Raw genomic sequence first — 21,384 nt, forward strand, 5'->3', positions numbered from 1 at the left:
TTTAAAGTTACGGTATCATATTAGGATTATAGCTTTCAGGGTAAGAGCATGGTTTTTGGGTTAGGGTTTGGTATTAGGATTTTTTTAGGATTTGGGAACCTTTTTATGTTTCGTTGAATGGTACGATCCTCTGTGCGTTCATTTATTTTTTTTACATACAAATAATCTGTTCTTTGTAGAGTTTTAGTTGGGCACTTTAAGCAACTCCTATATTGTAGCCTGTATGGTACTGAAGGCCTACCTGGTGTAATAAGCGCAAATGTATCATACCTATTATTCATACCCCTTATGTTTTATTTGATAAAAAACGACAGTGTTACCCCTTACGTTTTATTTGATGACGGGCAATAAAAAACGAAAGTGTTACCCCTTATGTTTTATTTGATAAAGAACAACAGTGTTACTACCCCTTGTTATATTTTATAAAAAAAACGACAGTGTTACCCCTTATGTTTTATTTGATAAAAAACGACAGTGTTATCTTTTATTTGATAAAAAACGACAGTGTTACCCCTTATGTTTTATTTGATAAAAACAACAGTGTTGTGTTTTATTTGATAAAAAACGACAGTGTTACCCCTTACGTTTTATTTGTTGACGGGAAATAAAAAAACAACAGTATTACCCCTTACGTTTTATTTGTTGACGGGCAATAAAAAAACAACAGTGTTACCCCTTATGTTTTCTTTGACGACGGCCGATAAAAAACGACAGTGTTACCCCTTATCTTTTATTTGATAAAAAACGACAGTGTTACCCCTTATGTTTTATTTGATGACGGGCAATAAAAAAACGACAGTGTTACCCCTTATGTTTTATTTGATAAAAAACGACAGTGTTACCCCTTATGTTTTATTTGATGACGGGCTATCAAAAACGACAGTGTTACCCCTTATGTTTTATTTGATAAAAAACGACAGTGTTACCCCTTATGTTTTATTTGATGACGGGCAATAAAAAAACGACAGTATCGCCCCTTATGTTTTATTTGATAAAAAACGACAGTGTTACCCCTTATGTTTTATTTGATGACGGGCTATCAAAAACGACAGTGTTACCCCTTATGTTTTATTTGATAAAGAACAACAGTGTTAACCCTTGTTATATTTGATAAAAAATGACAGTGTTACCCCTTGTTTTATTTGATAAAAAACGACAGTGTTATCTTTTATTTGATAAAAAACAACAGTGTTACCCCTTAGGTTTTATTTGTTGACGGGCAATAAAAAAACAACATTACCCCTTATGTTTTATTTGTTGACGGGCAATAAAAAAACAACAGTGTTACCCCTTATGTTTTTTTTGACGACGGCCGATAAAAAACGACAGTGTTACCCCTTATGATTTATTTGATAAAAACGACAGTGTTATGTTTTATTTGATAAAAAACGACAGTGTTACCCCTTACGTTTCATTTGATGACGGGCAATAAAAAACGACAGTGTTACCCCTTATGTTTTATTTGATAAAGAACAACAGTGTTACCCCTTGTTACATTTGTTAAAAAATGACAGTGTTATCTTTTATTTGATCAAAAACAACAGTGTCCCCTTATGTTTTATTTGATAAAAAACAACAGTGTTACCCCTTACGTTTTATTTGTTCACGGGCAATAAAAAAACGACAGTGTTACCCCTTACGTTTTATTTGATGACGGGCAATAAAAAAACGACAGTGTTACCCCTCATGTTTTTTTTGATAAAAAACGACACTGTTACCCCTTATGTTTTATTTGATGAAAAACGACAGGGTTATGTTTTATTTGATAAAAAACGACAGTGTTACCTATACCTCTGAATTAAACGGAGATTGCAGAATTTAATCTAAATAACATGGACCACACATAGACTCGTCCGTTGCTCGCTGGGGGCATACTATAATTGCGCAGCTAAGAGGAGCTGGGGATCGAACATGCAACCTTTCAGTTACAAGAATACTGCTCTACCTCCTGAGCTAACCCGCCCCACATTTGATTAAAAAGGACAGTGTCACATCTTATTATTTATTTGATGACGGTCTATAAAAAACGACAGTGTTACCCCTTATGTTTTTTTTGATAAAAAACGACAGTGTTGCCCCTTATGTTTTTTTTGATGACGGCCGATAAAAAACGACAATGTTACCCCGTATGTTTTATTTGATAGAAAACGACAGTGTTACCCCTTCTGTTTTATTAAAAAAACGACAGTGTTACCCCTTACGTTTTATTTGATGACGGGCAATAAAAAAACGACAGTGTTACCCCTTATGTTTTTTTTGACGACGGCCGATAAAAAACGACAATGTTACCCCTTATGATTTATTTGCTAAAAAACGACAGTGTTACCCCTTATGTTTTTTTTGATGACGGCTGATAAAAACGACATTGTTACCCCTTATGTTTTATTAAAAAAACGACAGTGTTACCCCTTACGTTTTATTTGAGGACGGGCAATAAAAAAACGACAGTGTTACCCCTTATGTTTTTTTTGATAAAAAACGACACTGCTACAGTGTTACCCCTTATGTTTTATTTGATAAAAAACGACAGCGTTATGTTTTATTTGATAAAAAACAACAGTGTTACCTTTACTTCTGAATTAAACGGAGATTGCAGAATTTAATCTAAACGATATTGTCGACACAGAGACTCGTCCGTTGCTCGCTGGGGGAGTACTATAATTGCACAGCTAGGAAGAGCTGGGGATCGAACATGCAACCTTTCAGTTACAAGAATACTGCTCTACCGCCTGAGCTAAGCCGCCCCACATATGAAAAAAAAGGACAGTGTAACAACTTATTATTTATTTGATGACGGTCTTTAAAAAAACGACAGTGTTACCCCTTATGTTTTTTTGGATAAAACGACAGTGTTACCCCTTACGTTTTTTTTGATGACGGCCGATAAAAAACGACAATGTTACCCCTTATGTTTTATTTGATAGAAAACGACAGTGTTACCCTTTCTGTTTTATTAAAAAAACAACAGTGTTTCCCCTTACGTTTTATTTGATGACGGGCAATAAAAAAACGACAGTGTTACCCCTTACGTTTTTTTTGACGACGGCCGATAAAAAACGACAATGTTACCCCTTATGATTTATTTGCTAAAAATCGACAGTGTTACTCCTTACGTTTTATTTGATGACGGGCAATAAAAAAATGACAGTGTTACCCCTTATGTTTTATTTGATAAAAAACAACAGTGTTACCCCTTATGTTTTATTGATGACTGGGAATAAAAAAAACTTATTTGATAAAAAACGACAGTGTTACCCCTTACGTTTTATTTGATGACGGGCAATAAAAAAACGACAGTGTTACCCCTTATGTTTTATTTGATAAAGAACAACAGTGTTACCCCTTATGTTTCATTGATGACTGGGAATAAAAAAAACTTATTTGATAAAAAACGACAGTGTTACCCCTTATGTTTTTTTGATGACGGCCGATAAAAAACGACAGTGTTACCCCTTATGTTTTATTAAAAAAACGACAGTGTTACCCCTTACGTTTTATTTGATGACGGGCAATAAAAAAACGACAGTGTTACCCCTTATGTTTTTTTTGATAAAAAACGACATTGTTACCCCTTATGTTTTTTTTGATGACGGCTGATAAAAAACGACAGTGTTACCCCTTATGTTTTATTAAAAAAACGACAGTGTTACCCCTTACGTTTTATTTGAGGACGGGCAATAAAAAAACGACAGTGTTACCCCTTATGTTTTTATTGATAAAAAACAACAGCGTTATGTTTTATTTGATAATAAACGACAGTGTTACCTTTACTTCTGAATTAAACGGAGATTGCAGAATTTAATCTAAACGATATTGTCGACACATAGACTCGTCCGTTGCTCGCTGGGGGCGTACTATAATTGCGCAGCTAGGAGGAGCTGGGGATCGAACATGCAACCTTTCAGTTACAAGAATACTGCTCTACCTCCTGAGCTAACCCGCCCCACATTTAATTAAAAAGGACAGTGTCACATGTTATTATTTATTTGATGACGGTCTATAAAAAACGACAGTGTTACCCCTTATGTTTTATTTGATGACGGGCAATAAAAAAACGACAGTGTTACCCCTTATGTTTTTTTTGATAGAAAACGACAGTGTTACCCCTTATGTTTTATTAAAAAAACGACAGTGTTACCCCTTACGTTTTATTTGATGAAGGGCAATAAAAAAACGACAGTGTTACCCCTTATGTTTTTTTTGATAAAAAACAACAGTGTTACCCCTTATGTTTTTTTTGATGACGGCCGATAAAAAACGACAGTGTTACCCCTTATGTTTTATTGATGACTGGGAATAAAAAAAACTTATTTGATAAAAAACGACAGTGTTACCCCTTACGTTTTATTTGATGACGGGCAATAAAAAAACGACAGTGTTATCCCTTATGTTTTATTTGATAAAAAACAACAGTGTTACCCCTTATGTTTCATTGATGACTGGGAATAAAAAAAACTTATTTGATAAAAAACGACAGTGTTACCCCTTATGTTTTTTTTGATGATGGCCGATAAAAACGACAGTGTTACCCCTTATGTTTTATTAAAAAAACGACAGTGTTACCCCTTACGTTTTATTTGATGACGGGCAATAAAAAAACGACAGTGTTACCCCTCATGTTTTTTTTGATAAAAAACGACAGTGTTACCCCTTATGTTTTTTTTGATGATGGCCGATAAAAAACGACAGTGTTACCCCTTATGTTTTATTTGATGAAGGGCAATAAAAAAATGACAGTGTTACCCCTTATGTTTTATTTGATAAAAAACAACAGTGTTACCCCTTATGTTTTATTGATGACTGGGAATAAAAAAAACGTATTTGATAAAAAACGACAGTGTTACCCCTTATGTTTTTTTGATGACGGCTGATAAAAAACGACAGTGTTACCCCTTATGTTTTATTAAAAAAACAACAGTGTTACCCCTTACGTTTTATTTGAGGACGGGCAATAAAAAAACGAGTGTTACCCCTTATGTTTTTTTTGATAAAAAACGACACAGCTACATTGTTACCCCTTATGTTTTATTTGATAAAAAACGACAGCGTTATGTTTTTATTTGATAAAAAACGAAAGTGTTACCTTTACTTCTGAATTAAACAGAGATTGCAGAATTTAATCTACACGATATTGTCGACACATACACTCGTCCGTTGCTCGCTGGGGGCGTACTATAATTGCGCAGCTAGGAGGAGCTGGGGATCGAACAAGCAACCTTTCAGTTACAAGAATACTGCTCTACCTCCTGAGCTAACCCGCCTCACATTTGATTAAAAAGGACAGTGTCACATCTTATTATTTATTTGATGACGGTCTATAAAAAAACGACAGTGTTACCCCTTATGTTTTTTTTCGATAAATTGACAGTGTTACCCCTTACGTTTTTTTTGATGACGGCCGATAAAAAACGACAATGTAACCCCTTATGTTTTATTTGATAGAAAACGACAGTGTTACCCTTTCTGTTTTATTAAAAAAACAACAGTGTTTCCCCTTACGTTTTATTTGATGACGGGCAATAAAAAAACAACAGTGTTACCCCTTATGTTTTTTTTGACGACGGCCGATAAAAAACGACAATGTTACCCCTTATGATTTATTTGCTAAAAAACGACAGTGTTACTCCTTATGTTTTATTTGATGACGGGCAATAAAAAAACGACAGTGTTACCCCTTATGTTTTATTTGATAAAAAACAACAGTGTTACCCCTTATGTTTTATTGATGACTCGGAATAAAAAAAACTTATTTGATAAAAAACGACAGTGTTACCCCTTACGTTTTATTTGATGACGGGCAATAAAAAAACGACAGTGTTACCCCTTATGTTTTATTTGATAAAAAACAACAGTGTTACCCCTTATGTTTCATTGATGACTGGGAATAAAAAAAACGTATTTGATAAAAAACGACAGTGTTACCCCTTATGTTTTATTTGATGAAGGGCAATAAAAAAACGACAGTGTTACCCCTTATGTTTGATTTGATAAAAAAACAACAGTGTTACCCCTTATGTTTTATTGATGACTGGGAATAAAAAAAACGTATTTGATAAAAAACGACAGTGTTACCCCTTATGTTTTTTTGATGACGGCCGATAAAAAACGACAGTGTTACCCCTTATGTTTTATTAAAAAAACGACAGTGTTACCCCTTACGTTTTATTTGATGACGGGCAATAAAAAAACGACAGTGTTACCCCTTATGTTTTTTTTGATAAAAAACGACATTGTTACCCCTTATGTTTTTTTTGATGACGGCTGATAAAAAACGACAGTGTTACCCCTTATGTTTTATTAAAAAAACGACAGTGTTACCCCTTACGTTTTATTTGAGGACGGGCAATAAAAAAACGACAGTGTTACCCCTCATGTTTTTTTTGATAAAAAACGACACTGCTACAGTGTTACCCCTTATGTTTTATTTGATAAAAAACGACAGCGTTATGTTTTATTTGATAAAAAACGACAGTGTTACCTTTACTTCTGAATTAAACAGAGATTGCAGAATTTAATCTACACGACATTGTCGACACATAGACTCGTCCGTTGCTCGCTGGGGGCGTACTATTATTGCGCAGCTAGGAGGAGCTGGGGATCGAACAAGCAACCTTTCAGTTACAAGAATACTGCTCTACCTCCTGAGCTAACCCGCCCCACATTTGATTCACAAGGACAGTGTCACATCTTATTATTTATTTGATGACGGTCTATAAAAAACGACAGTGTTACCCCTTATGTTTTATTTGATGACGGGCAATAAAAAAACGACAGTGTTACCCCTTATGTTTTTTTTGATAGAAAACGACAGTGTTACCCCTTCTGTTTTATTAAAAAAACGACAGTGTTACCCCTTACGTTTTATTTGATGACGGGCAATAAAAAAACGACAGTGTTACCACTTATGTTTTTTTTGATAAAAAACGACAGTGTTACCCCTTATGTTTTATTAAAAAAACGACAGTGTTACCCCTTACGTTTTATTTGATGACGGGCAATAAAAAAACGACAGTGTTACCCCTTATGTTTTTTTGGATAAAAAACAACAGTGTTACCCCTTATGTTTTTTTTGATGACGGCCGATAAAAAACGACAGTGTTACCCCTTATGTTTTATTGATGACTGGGAATAAAAAAAACTTATTTGATAAAAAACGACAGTGTTACCCCTTATGTTTTTTTTGATAGAAAACGACAGTGTTACCCCTTGTGTTTTATTAAAAAAACGACAGTGTTGCCCCTTACGTTTTATTTGATGACGGGCAATAAAAAAACGACAGTGTTACCCCTTATGTTTTTTTGGATAAAAAACAACAGTGTTACCCCTTATGTTTTTTTTGATGACGGCCGATAAAAAACGACAGTGTTACCCCTTATGTTTTATTGATGACTGGGAATAAAAAAAACGTATTTGATAAAAAACGACAGTGTTACCCCTTACGTTTTATTTTTAAAACGGGCAATAAAAAAACGACAGTATCGCCCCTTATGTTTTATTAAAAAAACGACAGTGTTACCCCTTACGTTTTATTTGATGACGGGCAATAAAAAAACGACAGTGTTACCCCTTATGATTTATGAAAAAATGACAGCGTTATGTTTTATTTGATAAAAAACGACAGTGTTATGGACCACAAATAGACACGTCCGTTGCTCGCTGGGGGCGTATAATTGCGCAGCTAGGAGGAGCTGGGGATCGAACAAGAAACCGTACAGTTACAAGACAACTGCTCTACCTCCTGAGCTAAGCCGCCCCATTTATGATTAAAAACGTCAGTGTTACATCTTATTATTTATTTGATGACGGCCTATAAAAAACGACAGTGTTACCCCTTATGTTTTTTTTGATAAAAAACGATTGTGTTACCCCTTATGTTTTATTTGATAAAAAACGAGGTGTTATGTTTTATTTGATAAAAAACGACCCCTTACATTTTATTTGTTGACGGGCAATAAAAAACAACAGTGTTACCCCTTACGTTTTATTTGATGACTGGGAATAAAAAACGACAGTGTCACCCCTTATGTTTTATTTGATAAAAAACGACAGTGTTACCCCTTATTATTTATTTGATGACGGTCTATAAAAAACGACAGTGTTACCCCTTATGTTTTTTTTGATAAAAACCGAGGTGTTATGTTTTATTTCATAGAAAACGACAGTGTCACCCCTTGGGCCGATTGCTCTGTCAGTTAGCATTGCGCTAGCTGTGCTGCGCTTTAAAACCGTACTCCTCAAAACGGAGGTTTTGAAGTTTAACATGCAGCTGCGCACGAGGTTGAACGTGATTGCTGTGTAACGACTCGTACAGCATCAGCTGATTCCTAGCTGACTCGGTTTAAACTTCTTGGAAACCGGAAGTACTCTGATTTCTAGTATACCCCAGAGCAGATGCAGTCTTAACTTCATGGTGGATGCATTTTGTGCTATAATTACCAACAAAAACTTAATGGGAATGTAAAACTAATTTTAATATGATAAAAACGCTTATAATGTTGACATATATTATGAAATAGTCTAGGCTATTTCATAATATATGCCCTCACCTAGGCCTACGTCAACCAATTACTTGTCATTGTTTTCTCTTGTGTGTATCCAAACGTGATTACTTAATTAATTGAAGACGAACTAATAGGCCTATGTGAGTAATTTGGGTAATGTCACGCCTTTCAATTCTCGGAGAAGGAGAGTTAGGACCATTTTAGTTAAGCATTTTTTTTGGCGTTCAAAACGAAGTCTAAAAAAAATATAAGGAAAAATATTTACATAATGATGTGAATATTACTTTATACACATCATATATTAATAATATAAACGTCTGAAAATAACAATAGGCCTAAACCTCATCTTCCTCAATTATTGCATATTCCATGTTCACTTTATATTTGGTCAATAGTCCCCTCATTAATAGTTACGCCATCTTATAGCCTACTTGTTATCATTGGCTATAAAAACAATTCGGACATTTATGTTCCCGATTACGTTATTTAAATGAATAAAAAAAATCCCTAAAGTAGCCGGAGAACGATGGGCACTCGAGTGCGGACGTCTCTCTTTCTCTGCGTCTTCCTGCTCTTCGATTATCGCTGACAAAGAAGAGGGTCATCTTCGGTATGCCTCATTAGGAAGTGCTAAATAGTTTTAGGGGTTTTAACTCTTTTGTGTAAAATAATGTCATCCCCTTAAGCAGCATGTGGGCTCGGGATTACAAACTACGGCCACATCTTTGTTTAGTGTTAATTTACACGACTTTCCTCCTTTTCCCTGAGCCTAATTTGCAGGACAAATATTGACTTAGAGGAACAGGTTGCCTGTTTCCTTCAGCGACTTGCTATTGAATAATCATTGGGTGATTTGGAAGAAAAAAGTCCATTCCTTTAGATTATGCAAGTTAAAGCATAACGAATTATTTCTACAAAGACATGCATACGTTTTATGTTTGATCACAGTTGCATCATCGGATTCCAAAAGGACAGCATCCTTCTCACTAAGTGAATAATGGGTCAACGTTTCTTGACGCTTTGATTAAATATTAAGCTTTCATCTCGCAATCCATGTTCTTCCACAAGAAAACGTGTAATTATAATTTCCTACTACCTTAATCTGTGGTTTAATCTTCAACCCACTCCTCGTTTCCACAGCCTAACATGAACACGACATCTGGAGGAGGAGAAAAGATGGTTTTAAGATTTATATAAGTAGGTTTATAGTCAGCCACTGACTGTGGGTAATGCACTTGAGATTGAGAGGACTTGGAGAGCTGCGGGACCCTTTCCTCGGACCGGCTACTCAGTACAACCAGTGTGTTGCACCAACAGCCACGTGAAGAGCAGATCCTAACCTCGCCTCCCCTCTCTGACGTCTCCTGGGGGGGTCACACCAGTAGGGGGGTCTTCAAACCAGGACCACTTTATAAGCCTCGTACCAGAAGATGCGAGTTCATCACTTGTGTGGATGAACCGGAGGAAGGACACTGACTGAATGATATCTGTTTTTCTGGATGTGATTTGGGGTGGTTACGCACAGGTTCCTCAGACGGGAAGTCCATCAGCATTGACTTGTTTTTGCTTTTATTTTAAAAACAATATCTCTCGTTATTTTTTCCTACCGTCTCGTGTGATTATTTGTTTTCGGGAACGACATCGACATTTATCACTAAATGTGGGTTCTCGGATCGTCCGGTGCAGTGATGATGGATGAGCGCTCGTCTTCCTCGGCGCGTTTTGCCCAGAGCCCGGGACATCCCGCCAGGGTCCACAGTATCGATGCCATATTGGGATTTAAAGAGGACCACATGTTCAACAAATCAGCGATTTACAGCGTGAGAGAGAAGTCCTGCATGAATGACACGGCGCGTAACGGGAACGTGATCGTAGCCCCGATGACCAAGAAAGAGCATCATTCTGAAACTTTTGACAGTGAGTACAAATGTTTGACTCAAAGATAATACTCATAGTCTATATAAACAAAAATAAAGTTTCAAATAGTTATATTAGAGCCTATACATTTATATTCAACATGGTGTTAATTTCTGGCTGCACACTCTTAAAAGTTTGGCGCTCTTCAGAGTCAAACTTAAAAAATGTCTGTTAAAAAAAAGACAGAACTCCTATTAACTCAAACGTCCCTGCACACCTTCTCCTCCAGGTATGTGCTGCACCACCACCTCGGACAGTCCGACCCACAGCCCAGCAGACTCGCCGGGCGGGGACGGCAGACCGGACTCAGAGGACTCGGAGGAGGACCATCCCAAGAAGAAGCACCGCAGGAACCGGACCACCTTCACCACCTTCCAGCTGCACGAGCTGGAGCGCGCCTTCGACAAGTCCCACTACCCCGACGTGTACAGCCGCGAGGAGCTGGCGCTCAAGGTCAACCTGCCGGAGGTCCGAGTGCAGGTAAATCATCAAGCCATTGGTTATTATTCTATTATTGTTATTTTGTGATTTTAATGTTGAAATGCAGGGTGGCAAGAGGTTGTAAATGTCCAATAGTATATGATGTTTCATGTCACAATTCATTGATTTATTATTTAATAAATAGGTTAGGAAGCTGCCAAAACTATTCATAGGGCGCATTACTTATTATTCCATTCAGATGATCGGCCTTTAGAAATATATAGCCTTACATTAACTAATGAAATATTTACTCTTTAGCATTTTACATTAAAGTAGCCCTAAGGACGAAAAGTTAAACAATGTTAACTTACTTCTCTTTTTAATTGATTAATGGATATATAATTGATTCCATGATTGACACGTTGATCACACATCTTTCTTCCGGTGTGTTCAGGTGTGGTTCCAGAACCGACGCGCCAAGTGGCGGCGCCAGGAGAAGCTGGAAGTGAGCGCCATCCGGCTGCAGGACACCCCCTCGTCCCTGTTCTCCTTCGGCTGCCCCTCCACCAACCCGCTGCACGGCCCAGGGGGTCTGCACCTGGACCCCTGGCTCACCACCCCTATCACCAGCACCACGGCCGCCTCGTCCCTGCCCGGCCTCCCCGGGTTCATAGGCGGCTCCCAGGGGCTCTCGGGTGGGGGTTACGCGTCGCCACCGCCTCCCCACTCCATGGCCTCCTCCATGCCGGCTACTTTCCTCCACTCGGCGCCCGGGTCAGGGTCCAACCATCACCAGCTCCCCCATATAGGCTCTATATGTCCGCCGGCAGCGGCCTACCCCTGCTCGGGCTTCATGGACAAAATGGTCCTGGAGGAATCGGACCCGCGGAACTCCAGCATTGCGTCCCTCAGGATGAAGGCCAAGGAACACATCCAGTCCTTCGGGAAGACGTGGTAACGAGATGGGGGGACTTCTTTTTTAACTTGTATTTTACAGACTTCATCGAGCTCTTATGAGGAGATTTAGGTCTGGGTGTGTTTTTTTCCCCCCTTGTGATTCAGAATAATTTTATTTTGTACTATGGATTTTCTTCTCTTTCAGTTTTTGATGAACTCTTTTTATGATATGGTGGGAATTTTAACCAGCTCTGATGGGCTTTAACTGTTTTTGTCAGTAAACTGCTCTCCGTCCCATGCTGAACCCTGCTGTCTTGATATCACCATGAATCTATCACCATTTATTTATTTTACTTTTGCAATGTAGCCTGAACAGGGAAAACAGCATATAATCATTCACGTTATCAAATTAGATCAAATCATTTTTTTTTTCGTTATTTGTGGTCAAATGTGACGAATTGTATTTTATAAATATGAAAATGACGTCATGATATTTGTTCAACTTCAATATTGTGCGCTGCCATACTTCAATGGTTTGGGAATTTATCGTTTATTGGACTTACCTCACAGTGGTACTGAATTACTTTCTATACACCTGATAACCAGCATCATTGCATGTGTTTAATTGGAATAATAATGATTAGCTTCATTAAAAAGCTTTAACGGTATACATGCCATTGCCTCGTCTTTTGCCGAAGTACTGAAGTGTTTTGGAGTTTAAATAATATGCCCACACATCAATACAATAAAACATGGGTGCTATAGCACCCCAGTGTGGTTGACGCACGAAACATTATTTTATTATTATATTCTCTATTTCGACAATCAAGAGTAAAGTAAGCGTTGACAAAGTGATTTCTTCTATGTCTTTCCACATTTGGCTGCAGCATTTAGTCATTATAACATAATAGATATGTGTACACACACATCACCTTATAGGCCTGTTTACAAACATTCATAAGGCAATATAAAATAGTTAAAACATAAAATGATAAAAATATATTTTCATGCATCCTGAGAACAGCCTCAATTTCATTATCCCAACGCTATTATCATTATCTTCAACTCTTTTATTTTTTTAACCCTACTTAAAGTTCGTTGGGCACTTCCTCCTTCCCTAAACAGCATCTTAACTTTCCCTTTGCACTGGTCAAATTAGATTTATGAAGATTGGGTGAAAGTGGTTTGTAAGTCTATTATTCGGGTCTATTATGAGTCCTGGGTTACCAATGAGGCAGGAGCCCTTCCCTTTGAGCGGCAGCAGAAAGGAGGGCCTTCACCAAATGGAATTGGGCCAATTAGCATAAGGCATTGTACGCGCGCCCTGAGGAGCTCTGTTGTCCCGCTCCAGGGGGTAAACACACACACGTGGGTCAGGGGTGTAAATATCTGACCTCATGATTTAATAATGATTCTTTACAGAGAGAAAAAATATTAACTGCCTCTTGAAACGTCTAGTAAAGTGAATTGAATCAATGAATCAATGTTTTTTTATATATATATTACACGCTTGAGTTAGGATAAATGATTGATCAGCATTAAGTAGAAAATATATGGAGTCAATACATAAATACAGACATAATACATGGGCCGAAAATCCAACAACAAACCTAAGGCTAATTTGTTCAGTAAAGAAGTAGCCTATCATTTATCATTAATTATTTACATAATTGCATGTCATTGCAGTTAATTCATCACTCTTTTCCTTTGCTTTTCATTCAAAGATAATGCTTTTAAAATGTGTGCAACAATATTATGACTTAGATTTTTTAAATGAGCTCTCAAATTTGGTCCTATTCTATCCTCAATTGTAAAGCGCATATCTGTTGCCATCTAGTGTTATGAACCCGCTACTACAGCCGGGCATGAATTGAGATAAGCCTTTATAGGGTGAGCCTAAAGTCACACACTAGGGGGAACTTCCCAATACTGCAATTCAGGATTGCAAATTAAATAGGGTAAAACAATGACATTCCATAATAAACATTCCACCGTACACTGAAAATAAAAATATATATTTTTATTCACTAACCCGTAGTTCAAAAATATATAGGCATAACTTATTGGAAATGTAGGCCTACTGCTGTAGCGATTGAAAACCTGGACAAAAAAAATCAAAATATAAAATGGAAGGCTACTGATAAATGATAAGAGTGATTTGTTGTGATTCTCTGAAGGATTTAATATGTGTAACATGACACGTGCAGCTATAATGCATTGAACAGTGGGTTCATGTGGAACCCCCATTCTTCAGGTGTAAACCAAGCAGCAGCAAGTCCGGCATCTAAAACACAACAACAGCTTTAAAGGAATAATGCAACTCCAAGACAATACAATAACTGATTTAACAGGTTTACTTGCAGGCAATTTACTTCAAATAAACATTTTAAGGGCATGCAGTAAGCTACTTATTTAGGTCACAATAAAGTAAACGAGTTTATCAGTTTATAAAACATTTGGTTAAATCCCTTTACCTCTCTCAGGGGTTTCACCCGAACCTCTTCCCTCGATCTCGTCCTCTCCAGATGGCGTCTGTCGGCGCCGTGGGGCCCCTGAAGTCTCCGGTTGGCGGGACTTGACCCGAACACGTCCCGGTCTAGTTTGGAGGGGTACTGCGGCTGCTCCAGCGGTATCTCCCTTCGTTCCAAGGAGGTCAGTGGATCGTCTCCGTCCTGTTCGTATACCGGAGGTTCAGGCAACATCTCAACGCTCTTCCTCCCCATTAAATGACCTGTGAGGAGAGAAAATAACAACAGGACTGCATGTAGGGACCCAGCTGTATGCAATGGAATAGTGTTACATTTTGGGCGATTGAAGATATAGGCCTACATTATTTGAATTTGTAAAATCCATTAAAAAACGAATCTATAATCAACCAGTTCCAACACAACAATAATTATAATACTTATAACATTATTAAATCAAGAACAACTTTTCTTTTTTGCATTGCCTCACGAAGCGGTCCTTACCCACTGCCCAGTGGTTCCCTCGAGGGTAGGATTTACTGAGGAGAGCTGGTGGACTCAGTGAACACTGCCCCATATAACTGAACGTTCCCAGTATCAGTAACATTGGTAGAAGTTGTCTGTAAGTCCACGAAAAGCTTACACACTCGTCGCCCATCTTATAATAGAAAAAAATTCAAAAAAAGTTCCACAGTGCATTCAACTATATATCGAGTATAACTACAGATAAAAGCTTTCCACCATGTTTAGACTTTAAATTAAATGAATTTAATTAAATTAATTAAGAATATTATGGAGGCGTAGTGTGCAGCCGATGTAGCGCGTTCAGGTTCAGCGTGCTGCAGACCTTTGAGAGAGAAAACCCTAAGGCTCCATGTTAAATAGCAGCCCGCCCTTTACAGATGTGCGTCAGTGGCAAGTTAAGAATACACTCCACGGTGGCTGAGGATTCAATATTAGTCAATACATATTATGATCCATAGCACGATACCGATGCAACATTGTTAGTATTCAGTGATTGCTTCGTGATAATAGGCGTAAGGAGTGTCGGTGAATGTTATTTCCTTGTGTAAAAAAACAAGAAACACCATTACTAAACGTGACTGGCTCTTTACATTCATTGTTTTAACTGTAAATCAGAGGATGAGCATAGACTTCCAGGAAAAGAAGCAAGGGTAAATGAGAGGAGAGGTATAGAGAGAGCAACATTGGCAACCCTAAAATACCATTACATTTAGAAATTGGAATAATGCCTTGCGTAAATCTCTTGCGCATGTGGGCTCAGAATATTTGGTGCCAGTGGTACCGAGTGAAAGTGACCAATGTTGTTCCGGTTGGATCGTGTTGTTGTGCTTGTTTTTACGTTGTTTGTTCACCAATGCCTCAGTAAACCCATGCTCACCATCATCTGGTTTCGAGTCATATTTATTCACCCATAATTTGCTCATCTTTCATCATCATCTATCCACCCAGCCGTTCTACATCCATTACCTCCCCAACTAGACCGTGGGGTTGGAACAGTGGCCCTTAAAGGACTTCATGCTTAAAAACACGTAGGCCTACATTGGAGAGTTAAAAGAGAAACAGTATTTAGGCCTATTGCAAATTAAAGATGAAGAGTTTGGGACGTTGTTCAACATGGTGAACACATTTCTGTGGAATAGGTTGAGTTTGTCAGGGCCATCCTGTTCCTGTTCAACAGAGACAGGCCAATCAAGAACATGTGGCCTAACAGTGAATCCAGATCCTTTACCAGGGAAGTTAATCAGTGGAAATATCAACAAGGCAATTCAAAATGGTTGACAGACTAACTAGGCCTACGTGTTTGAGATGCTCACCCTTCAGTGACTCTATTCATTAGGCTATTGATACAGGGTTATTAAAGGAGGGAAATGTGCCAGAGTAGACGAGGATATCCGTTCATTTGTTCACCATCGGTTACACATTTCTGTGGAATAGGTTGAATTTGTCCAGGCAAATCTTCCCCATGGCTTACCGCAATGTGCAATATGTTCAAGGGTGACCTTAGTGTGTTATGAGTCATCTCTTGGTCACCTCTGGTGAAAAGGGGAAGATGGATACAATATATGGTGTTAGGCTTTGAACTGATCCTATAGGTTTTGGACAGATTTTCACGATTTTGGTCACTTTGTAACTTTCAATGTTCTTGGCGAGCTACAAATCACGTACCTTCTGGTTTAAGATTTGATCAACATACAGTAGCTAGGGCCCTAGAAACCAAGTAAAGTTGTGAAGCACTTTTCTACAATGTCAAAGTTTTCTCATCAAACTAGAAACCAATAATTGTATATATATTGGATGATAAAAACGACAACATGAGGATTCCTGCTCAATACAGAATCCATACATTTCCCTTCAATTAAGATATCCCTGGGAAAACAAATTTTGAGTGAATTGTGAAATATGAGATCGAACATATTATACTATTTGACAATATTTTGACTATTGCGGAAGGTGGTTGTTTGTAAAATACATGGTAATTGATGCACATATTGAAACACCAGATGGCACTGTCGAGTGGATTTAGTACCTTTTCCGGTTAACGGTGGTTGTTTTCACTTCATTGGCTGTTTAAAAAAACAATGTCTAGACAGTACATTTATAGAGAATATGAGGAAATGAAACTTCATAATGAGAACTTGTAATTGTATTTGCACATGATGGCTCATTCTTTCATCAGAATAATTATTTGTATTAATATTAGCAATTATAATCCAAGTTTTTTGTTATGTCACTGTGACACGATTACATAAATTGTATGATGGAACTATATTCGCTGATAATCAGTACACTGATAATTAGTCACAATCCATCAAGTTCGGAGCCAACACAAACCATATTGCATTCACACACAATTAATTAATGCTGAAAAAGCCTTTGACCTCCGGGATGCTGTTAGGAGAGTTAGGGTTAAAGAGCTCACTGTTGTTCTTCAAGTGTTATTGTAAACAATGTGCTCCCACACGTCTTCCTCCAGGGCCCAGGAGGAAGTGTCCCTAGTGTCGGTCGGTCTCCTTTCTCTAGAGTCATGACTGGTAATACATGTCTGCTCAAACACACACGTTGGCCAACAACCCACCCCGCCGCCCGGGTTTCCACAGCCATCCACGCACACATGCCTGGCGCTTGATTTATTTTATTTCCATTGGTTTATTTGAAACAGGGACCATGTACAAGGTTCATTAATTACATGTAGTAAGAAGATGGCTTGTACCAGATTATAGCTAAAAGCTCATTTCCATCTGCAGTACCAGGGCAGGTAAGAAGAATAAAATAGGATAAAATGAACTAAGAACAACAGGCATGCACACACCCGCGCGCACACACACACACACACACACACACACACACACACACACACACACACACACACACACACACACACACACACACACACACACACACACACACACACACACACACACACACACACACACACACACACACACACACACACAGGAGGAGTAACAGGTCATAAGGAGGTGTTACTGTTGTTTAAAGAAAAAATACACGATACAAAAAATAAAGGTAGGCCGACCTCAGACTGAAACGTTGCAGGGGGTACCACTGAGAGTTCACACCATCACCACCGTTGGGTCAGTGCATGCGTTATGCGGTACCTTCATCTTTTAGAAAAACTTTGAGTAACCTTTACCAGGCCTGGCGTTGTTGGGCTGATCTTTACCGGCCGATGGCAGTGAGAGCCAGGGGTTATCAGTGTGGTTGTAGGCGGTGGCTTTGACCGACCATATCCAGGATGGCGACCCACTCCCCTCGTGTCGCTGGCCTGGTGGATTGCAGGTAATCGTGCGCCACGGACCCTCCCTGTGGCTGTAGAGTAACACTGGTGCCGTAGCCAAATGTCCGCCAGCTGGGTCTTCTGCGAATACCCCCCTTTCAATTTGCAAGTAGTCATCCTGTCTGTGTTATCCGAACCACGGGATTATTTGAATATTCCTCAGATCGGGGGGAACCCAGGGAGTAATGAATGCTATGGTGGCCCCAGGTCCTCCCATGATCCATTGATTCTCTGAAATAACTTATTAGCATCAGGACGTTGGCATTACCTGCGCTTCCAAGGCTTTCTGCCGCGCCTCAAGGGTCACGTTGTATTGCTCAAGGGCTGGAGGCCCCTCTGTAACCACATCCAGTCTCTTTTGTCTCTTTTTTCTCTATCTTATGATCTTTTGGGGTGATGCCCCGTGGGGTCCCTGGGTCTGAGAGGTCGGTGTAGAACGGCGTAGTAGGGGGGTCAGTGTACTGCGAGGATGTGTCCTCCGCTGTCTGAACCCCATTGCTGAGGCGTACCATCGGACTGACCAGTGTGTCATTTCCCGGAGCCAGTAATACTAGTTGTTTCTAATATCTGTGGTTAGTATTGCTCTGATCAGCGCTGTTATTGAGGCGTTTATAGGGGTTACTGTATACCCCACCTCCAAGCAGCGTCGTTATTTGGGTTGGGGCTGACCCCTGACTCCTGGAGATTCATATTATCTCTTTAAATACAGCCCAGTACGTGAACCCCAGTTGCTGTAATGACGCCGTCTGTTGGGATTCATCCCCTTCCTGGCCTTCTCTCCTTTTCGGAACCACTAGCAAGAGGATGTTGCCGTATGACTTGGCCAGGTGGAACGATGGTTGGCATATGAGGTCATTCTCCTGTAGTCCGGTACCTTGTTACTGCATCTGCCTGGAAGTCCGACCCTGCCGGGGTCCTTATTCGACCTGCGACCCCTTACTGGTCCCCTAGCGCTTTGTTTGCTGGGTTGAGGAGGACGTAGTGGCCTGCAGGGTCCTCGTATTCTTCCAGGCTGGTGTTTAACACCGTGAGGTTCTCCAGCGGCGCCCTTGGAGTTAGTAATTCTGGATAGACAGTTCCCCCAATTGCATGTCCTTCCTCGGATGCTCGGTTTTCTCCCGGGTCTATTCGGACGTTGCCTTACATCGGGGCGCTCGCCTCGCGGCCAGTCTCATCCCCCGGAAGCTTTGGCTGAAAAATCGAGATGTTATCAATCTTTAGTGACAATTCTTAATGACTTATTTTTCTTCCTTCACCTGGCGGGGTTAACAGAGTTAACCCAAGCTTCTACCAGTTTCTGGTTGGAAACGCTATGTTCGAGGACCTGTCCAGATCACGAGAACTGAGCGAAGCCCAGCGTGACGCTTCAAGTATTCGAAGATATACAAGAAAGCGTGTGTCCCATATTACCTTAGCTGAAGAGCGCTCGTCTCTGGCAAAGAGGGGATGAGGCCCCTCGGCAGCTAAGCTCCAGGTTATATACCTCTCTCCGAGGCCGGTCTATGGTCCCGTCTTCCCTTGATGTGGCCGATCTCATACATTTCTCTCCACCCTCCCAAACACAGAGCCTTTGTACCATCTTTGGAATGAGGGAGTATAGCCCTAACATGGGCTTTTTGAACTCAAAAGCATGTAAAGAAAGGAAAATTAAACGAGAACTTTTTGAACTCAAAAGCATTCAAGTTACGAGTTACAAGGTTTCTGCTGTTGTGTTCAATATCGTTACTTTGATTCCGGAGAATGCCGCTAGAGGCTTGAATGAGGTACTGCACGCTGTGAACTAAGTTTAAGAGAGTGTATTATTTGCTGTTAAAAAGCTTCCACAATGCGTCAATATGTTCTGCAGAACAGAGACAAAACGTTTCAGACCCGACAGTCCCTCTTTCCGAGAGTTATACTCTTGGTTACCCCTCCTCTGATCTTTCTCCTCCTGCTCATGCGATGTCTCAGACGCAGGTTCCTAAGCAAGCGTGTGACTGGAACCCTCCCTCACGCAAAGCCGGCCTTGTAAGTTGTTACTCTGCCTTGTATGCCATCAGTCCCTGCACTCAGTCTCACAACCTCTTTGTCTTGAGGTAGCCTTTCTCACATAGCTAGAGCAAATGGGCCTCCTAAGGCCTGGCTATTATATGAGTTCAGAACTCCTTATCAATCTTTATTAACCTTACAGCATTTACCCAAAAGGAAAAATCACCCGTAAATATTATGACTGGCATGACATGCATACATAGATATTGCTATAGCATTACTTTTACTACCTGATTGATTTTACTTCTAAAAGTACATAAAAATACATTCTTCTCACACTGCCCACTTCTTGGTGGAAGGCCGTAGAGACGCATCCCTGAGAGGCGACGGCCTCCAGGTCCATTAACGTAGACGGACCTTGTTTCAGGGCCTAGCATCAGGGCCGTTGCTACAATTCCTGGGCCCCTAGACAAGATTTACTGATGGGCCCCCCTGCGTTGAATTGTTGACGGGGGGGGGGGGGGGGGGGGGGGTGGAAGGAGCACATTGTTGACCGGGGAAAGCAATTGTTGACGGGGGGGGGGTGTACTATGGAAGTACTATGGGCTGGTGATATAATGATAATTTAGAATAAAAAAAACATTTTTTTTTTTTTTTTTTTTGTGGGCCCCCCCTGGGCTGTGGGCCCCCTGAATCGTCATCACCTTTCACCCCTTATCGACGGCCCTGCCTAGCATCACCACAATGGGGAGTGGAGGGGAGACACAATAGGTCTCTAAGAGAAGGCGTGGGAGGGCTCCGGAAAACATACAGAATGACTGCACATCTATCCACTGCACATCTGCTGCTGCTGGTGTCCACTGAGGGAAGGCAGTCAGCCATTATGCCATTGAGGTTTGTCCCATTCCAGACCATTATGCTGTATTTGTTCAGCATCATGGCTGTATGCCTTAGGGCTGTGAATCTTACATTGCAATGGTAGATTAAAGTTAGTTCAAATTAGCGCAAAATTTCGCATTTCTTGGTCTTCTTGGAGGAAACTTTCGTCATTCTGGCCATAAAAGCCGTGGGGAATCTGAGCAGCTCCGTGATCGCCCTCTAGTGGCTTCAGAAAAGTGGAGAAATTATAGGCGTGGCATGTGATATTTGTGCCTATAACCCAGCTTTTGATTGGACGCTTGCCATGAGAACATGTTTATTCAAATCTTTTTGTTTCCTGAGATTTGTATGTGATGCTGTTATGATAAGCCAATAAAATGCACTGTGACTCATGCAATGTAATCAATTGTAATCTTTAATTTTATTTTGTATAGAAATAATTGGTTAATCACAGCTTTTCCAGTAAATTACCATATCCCAATTATAGAGAACAATTGATTATAATAATGACTTTGTT

The 21,384-nt window shown here is 39.7% G+C and overlaps 2 protein-coding genes across 2 annotated transcripts; one reads left to right on the top strand and one right to left on the bottom strand.

Moving 5' to 3' along the window:
- Positions 1 to 10,120: 10,120 nt before the first annotated feature.
- rx3 (retinal homeobox gene 3) lies at positions 10,121 to 11,796 on the top strand. The gene is made up of 3 exons (XM_056578057.1): positions 10,121 to 10,418; positions 10,648 to 10,898; positions 11,293 to 11,796. The coding sequence occupies exons 1-3, from the start codon at positions 10,160 to 10,162 to the stop codon at positions 11,794 to 11,796; spliced, it is 1,014 nt and encodes a 337-aa protein (XP_056434032.1). The 5' UTR covers positions 10,121 to 10,159.
- A 1,450-nt stretch (positions 11,797 to 13,246) lies between these two features.
- grp (gastrin-releasing peptide) lies at positions 13,247 to 14,933 on the bottom strand. The gene is made up of 3 exons (XM_056578058.1): positions 14,705 to 14,933; positions 14,210 to 14,466; positions 13,247 to 14,019 (listed from the first exon to the last, which is right to left on the bottom strand). Exons 1-3 carry the CDS (start codon positions 14,856 to 14,858, stop codon positions 13,966 to 13,968), a joined length of 465 nt encoding a protein of 154 aa, XP_056434033.1. The 5' UTR covers positions 14,859 to 14,933; the 3' UTR covers positions 13,247 to 13,965.
- Positions 14,934 to 21,384: the final 6,451 nt, after the last annotated feature.

Source organism: Gadus chalcogrammus, chromosome 19 (genome assembly GCF_026213295.1).
Source record: "Gadus chalcogrammus isolate NIFS_2021 chromosome 19, NIFS_Gcha_1.0, whole genome shotgun sequence".
Classification (NCBI taxonomy): Eukaryota; Metazoa; Chordata; class Actinopteri; order Gadiformes; family Gadidae; genus Gadus; species Gadus chalcogrammus.

Excerpts from the sequence above, each read along its gene's own strand:
- rx3 (XM_056578057.1), top strand. The coding sequence starts at position 10,160 with ATGTGGGTTCTCGGATCGTCCGGTGCAGTGATGATGGATGAGCGCTCG. Across the intron at positions 10,419-10,647 it reads TCATTCTGAAACTTTTGACA|GTATGTGCTGCACCACCACC; the intron begins GTGAGTACAAAT and ends CTTCTCCTCCAG. Across the intron at positions 10,899-11,292 it reads TGCCGGAGGTCCGAGTGCAG|GTGTGGTTCCAGAACCGACG; the intron begins GTAAATCATCAA and ends CGGTGTGTTCAG.
- grp (XM_056578058.1), bottom strand. The coding sequence starts at position 14,858 with ATGGGCGACGAGTGTGTAAGCTTTTCGTGGACTTACAGACAACTTCTA. Across the intron at positions 14,467-14,704 it reads AGGGAACCACTGGGCAGTGG|GTCATTTAATGGGGAGGAAG; the intron begins GTAAGGACCGCT and ends CTCTCCTCACAG. Across the intron at positions 14,020-14,209 it reads GGGTGAAACCCCTGAGAGAG|ATGCCGGACTTGCTGCTGCT; the intron begins GTAAAGGGATTT and ends GTTGTGTTTTAG.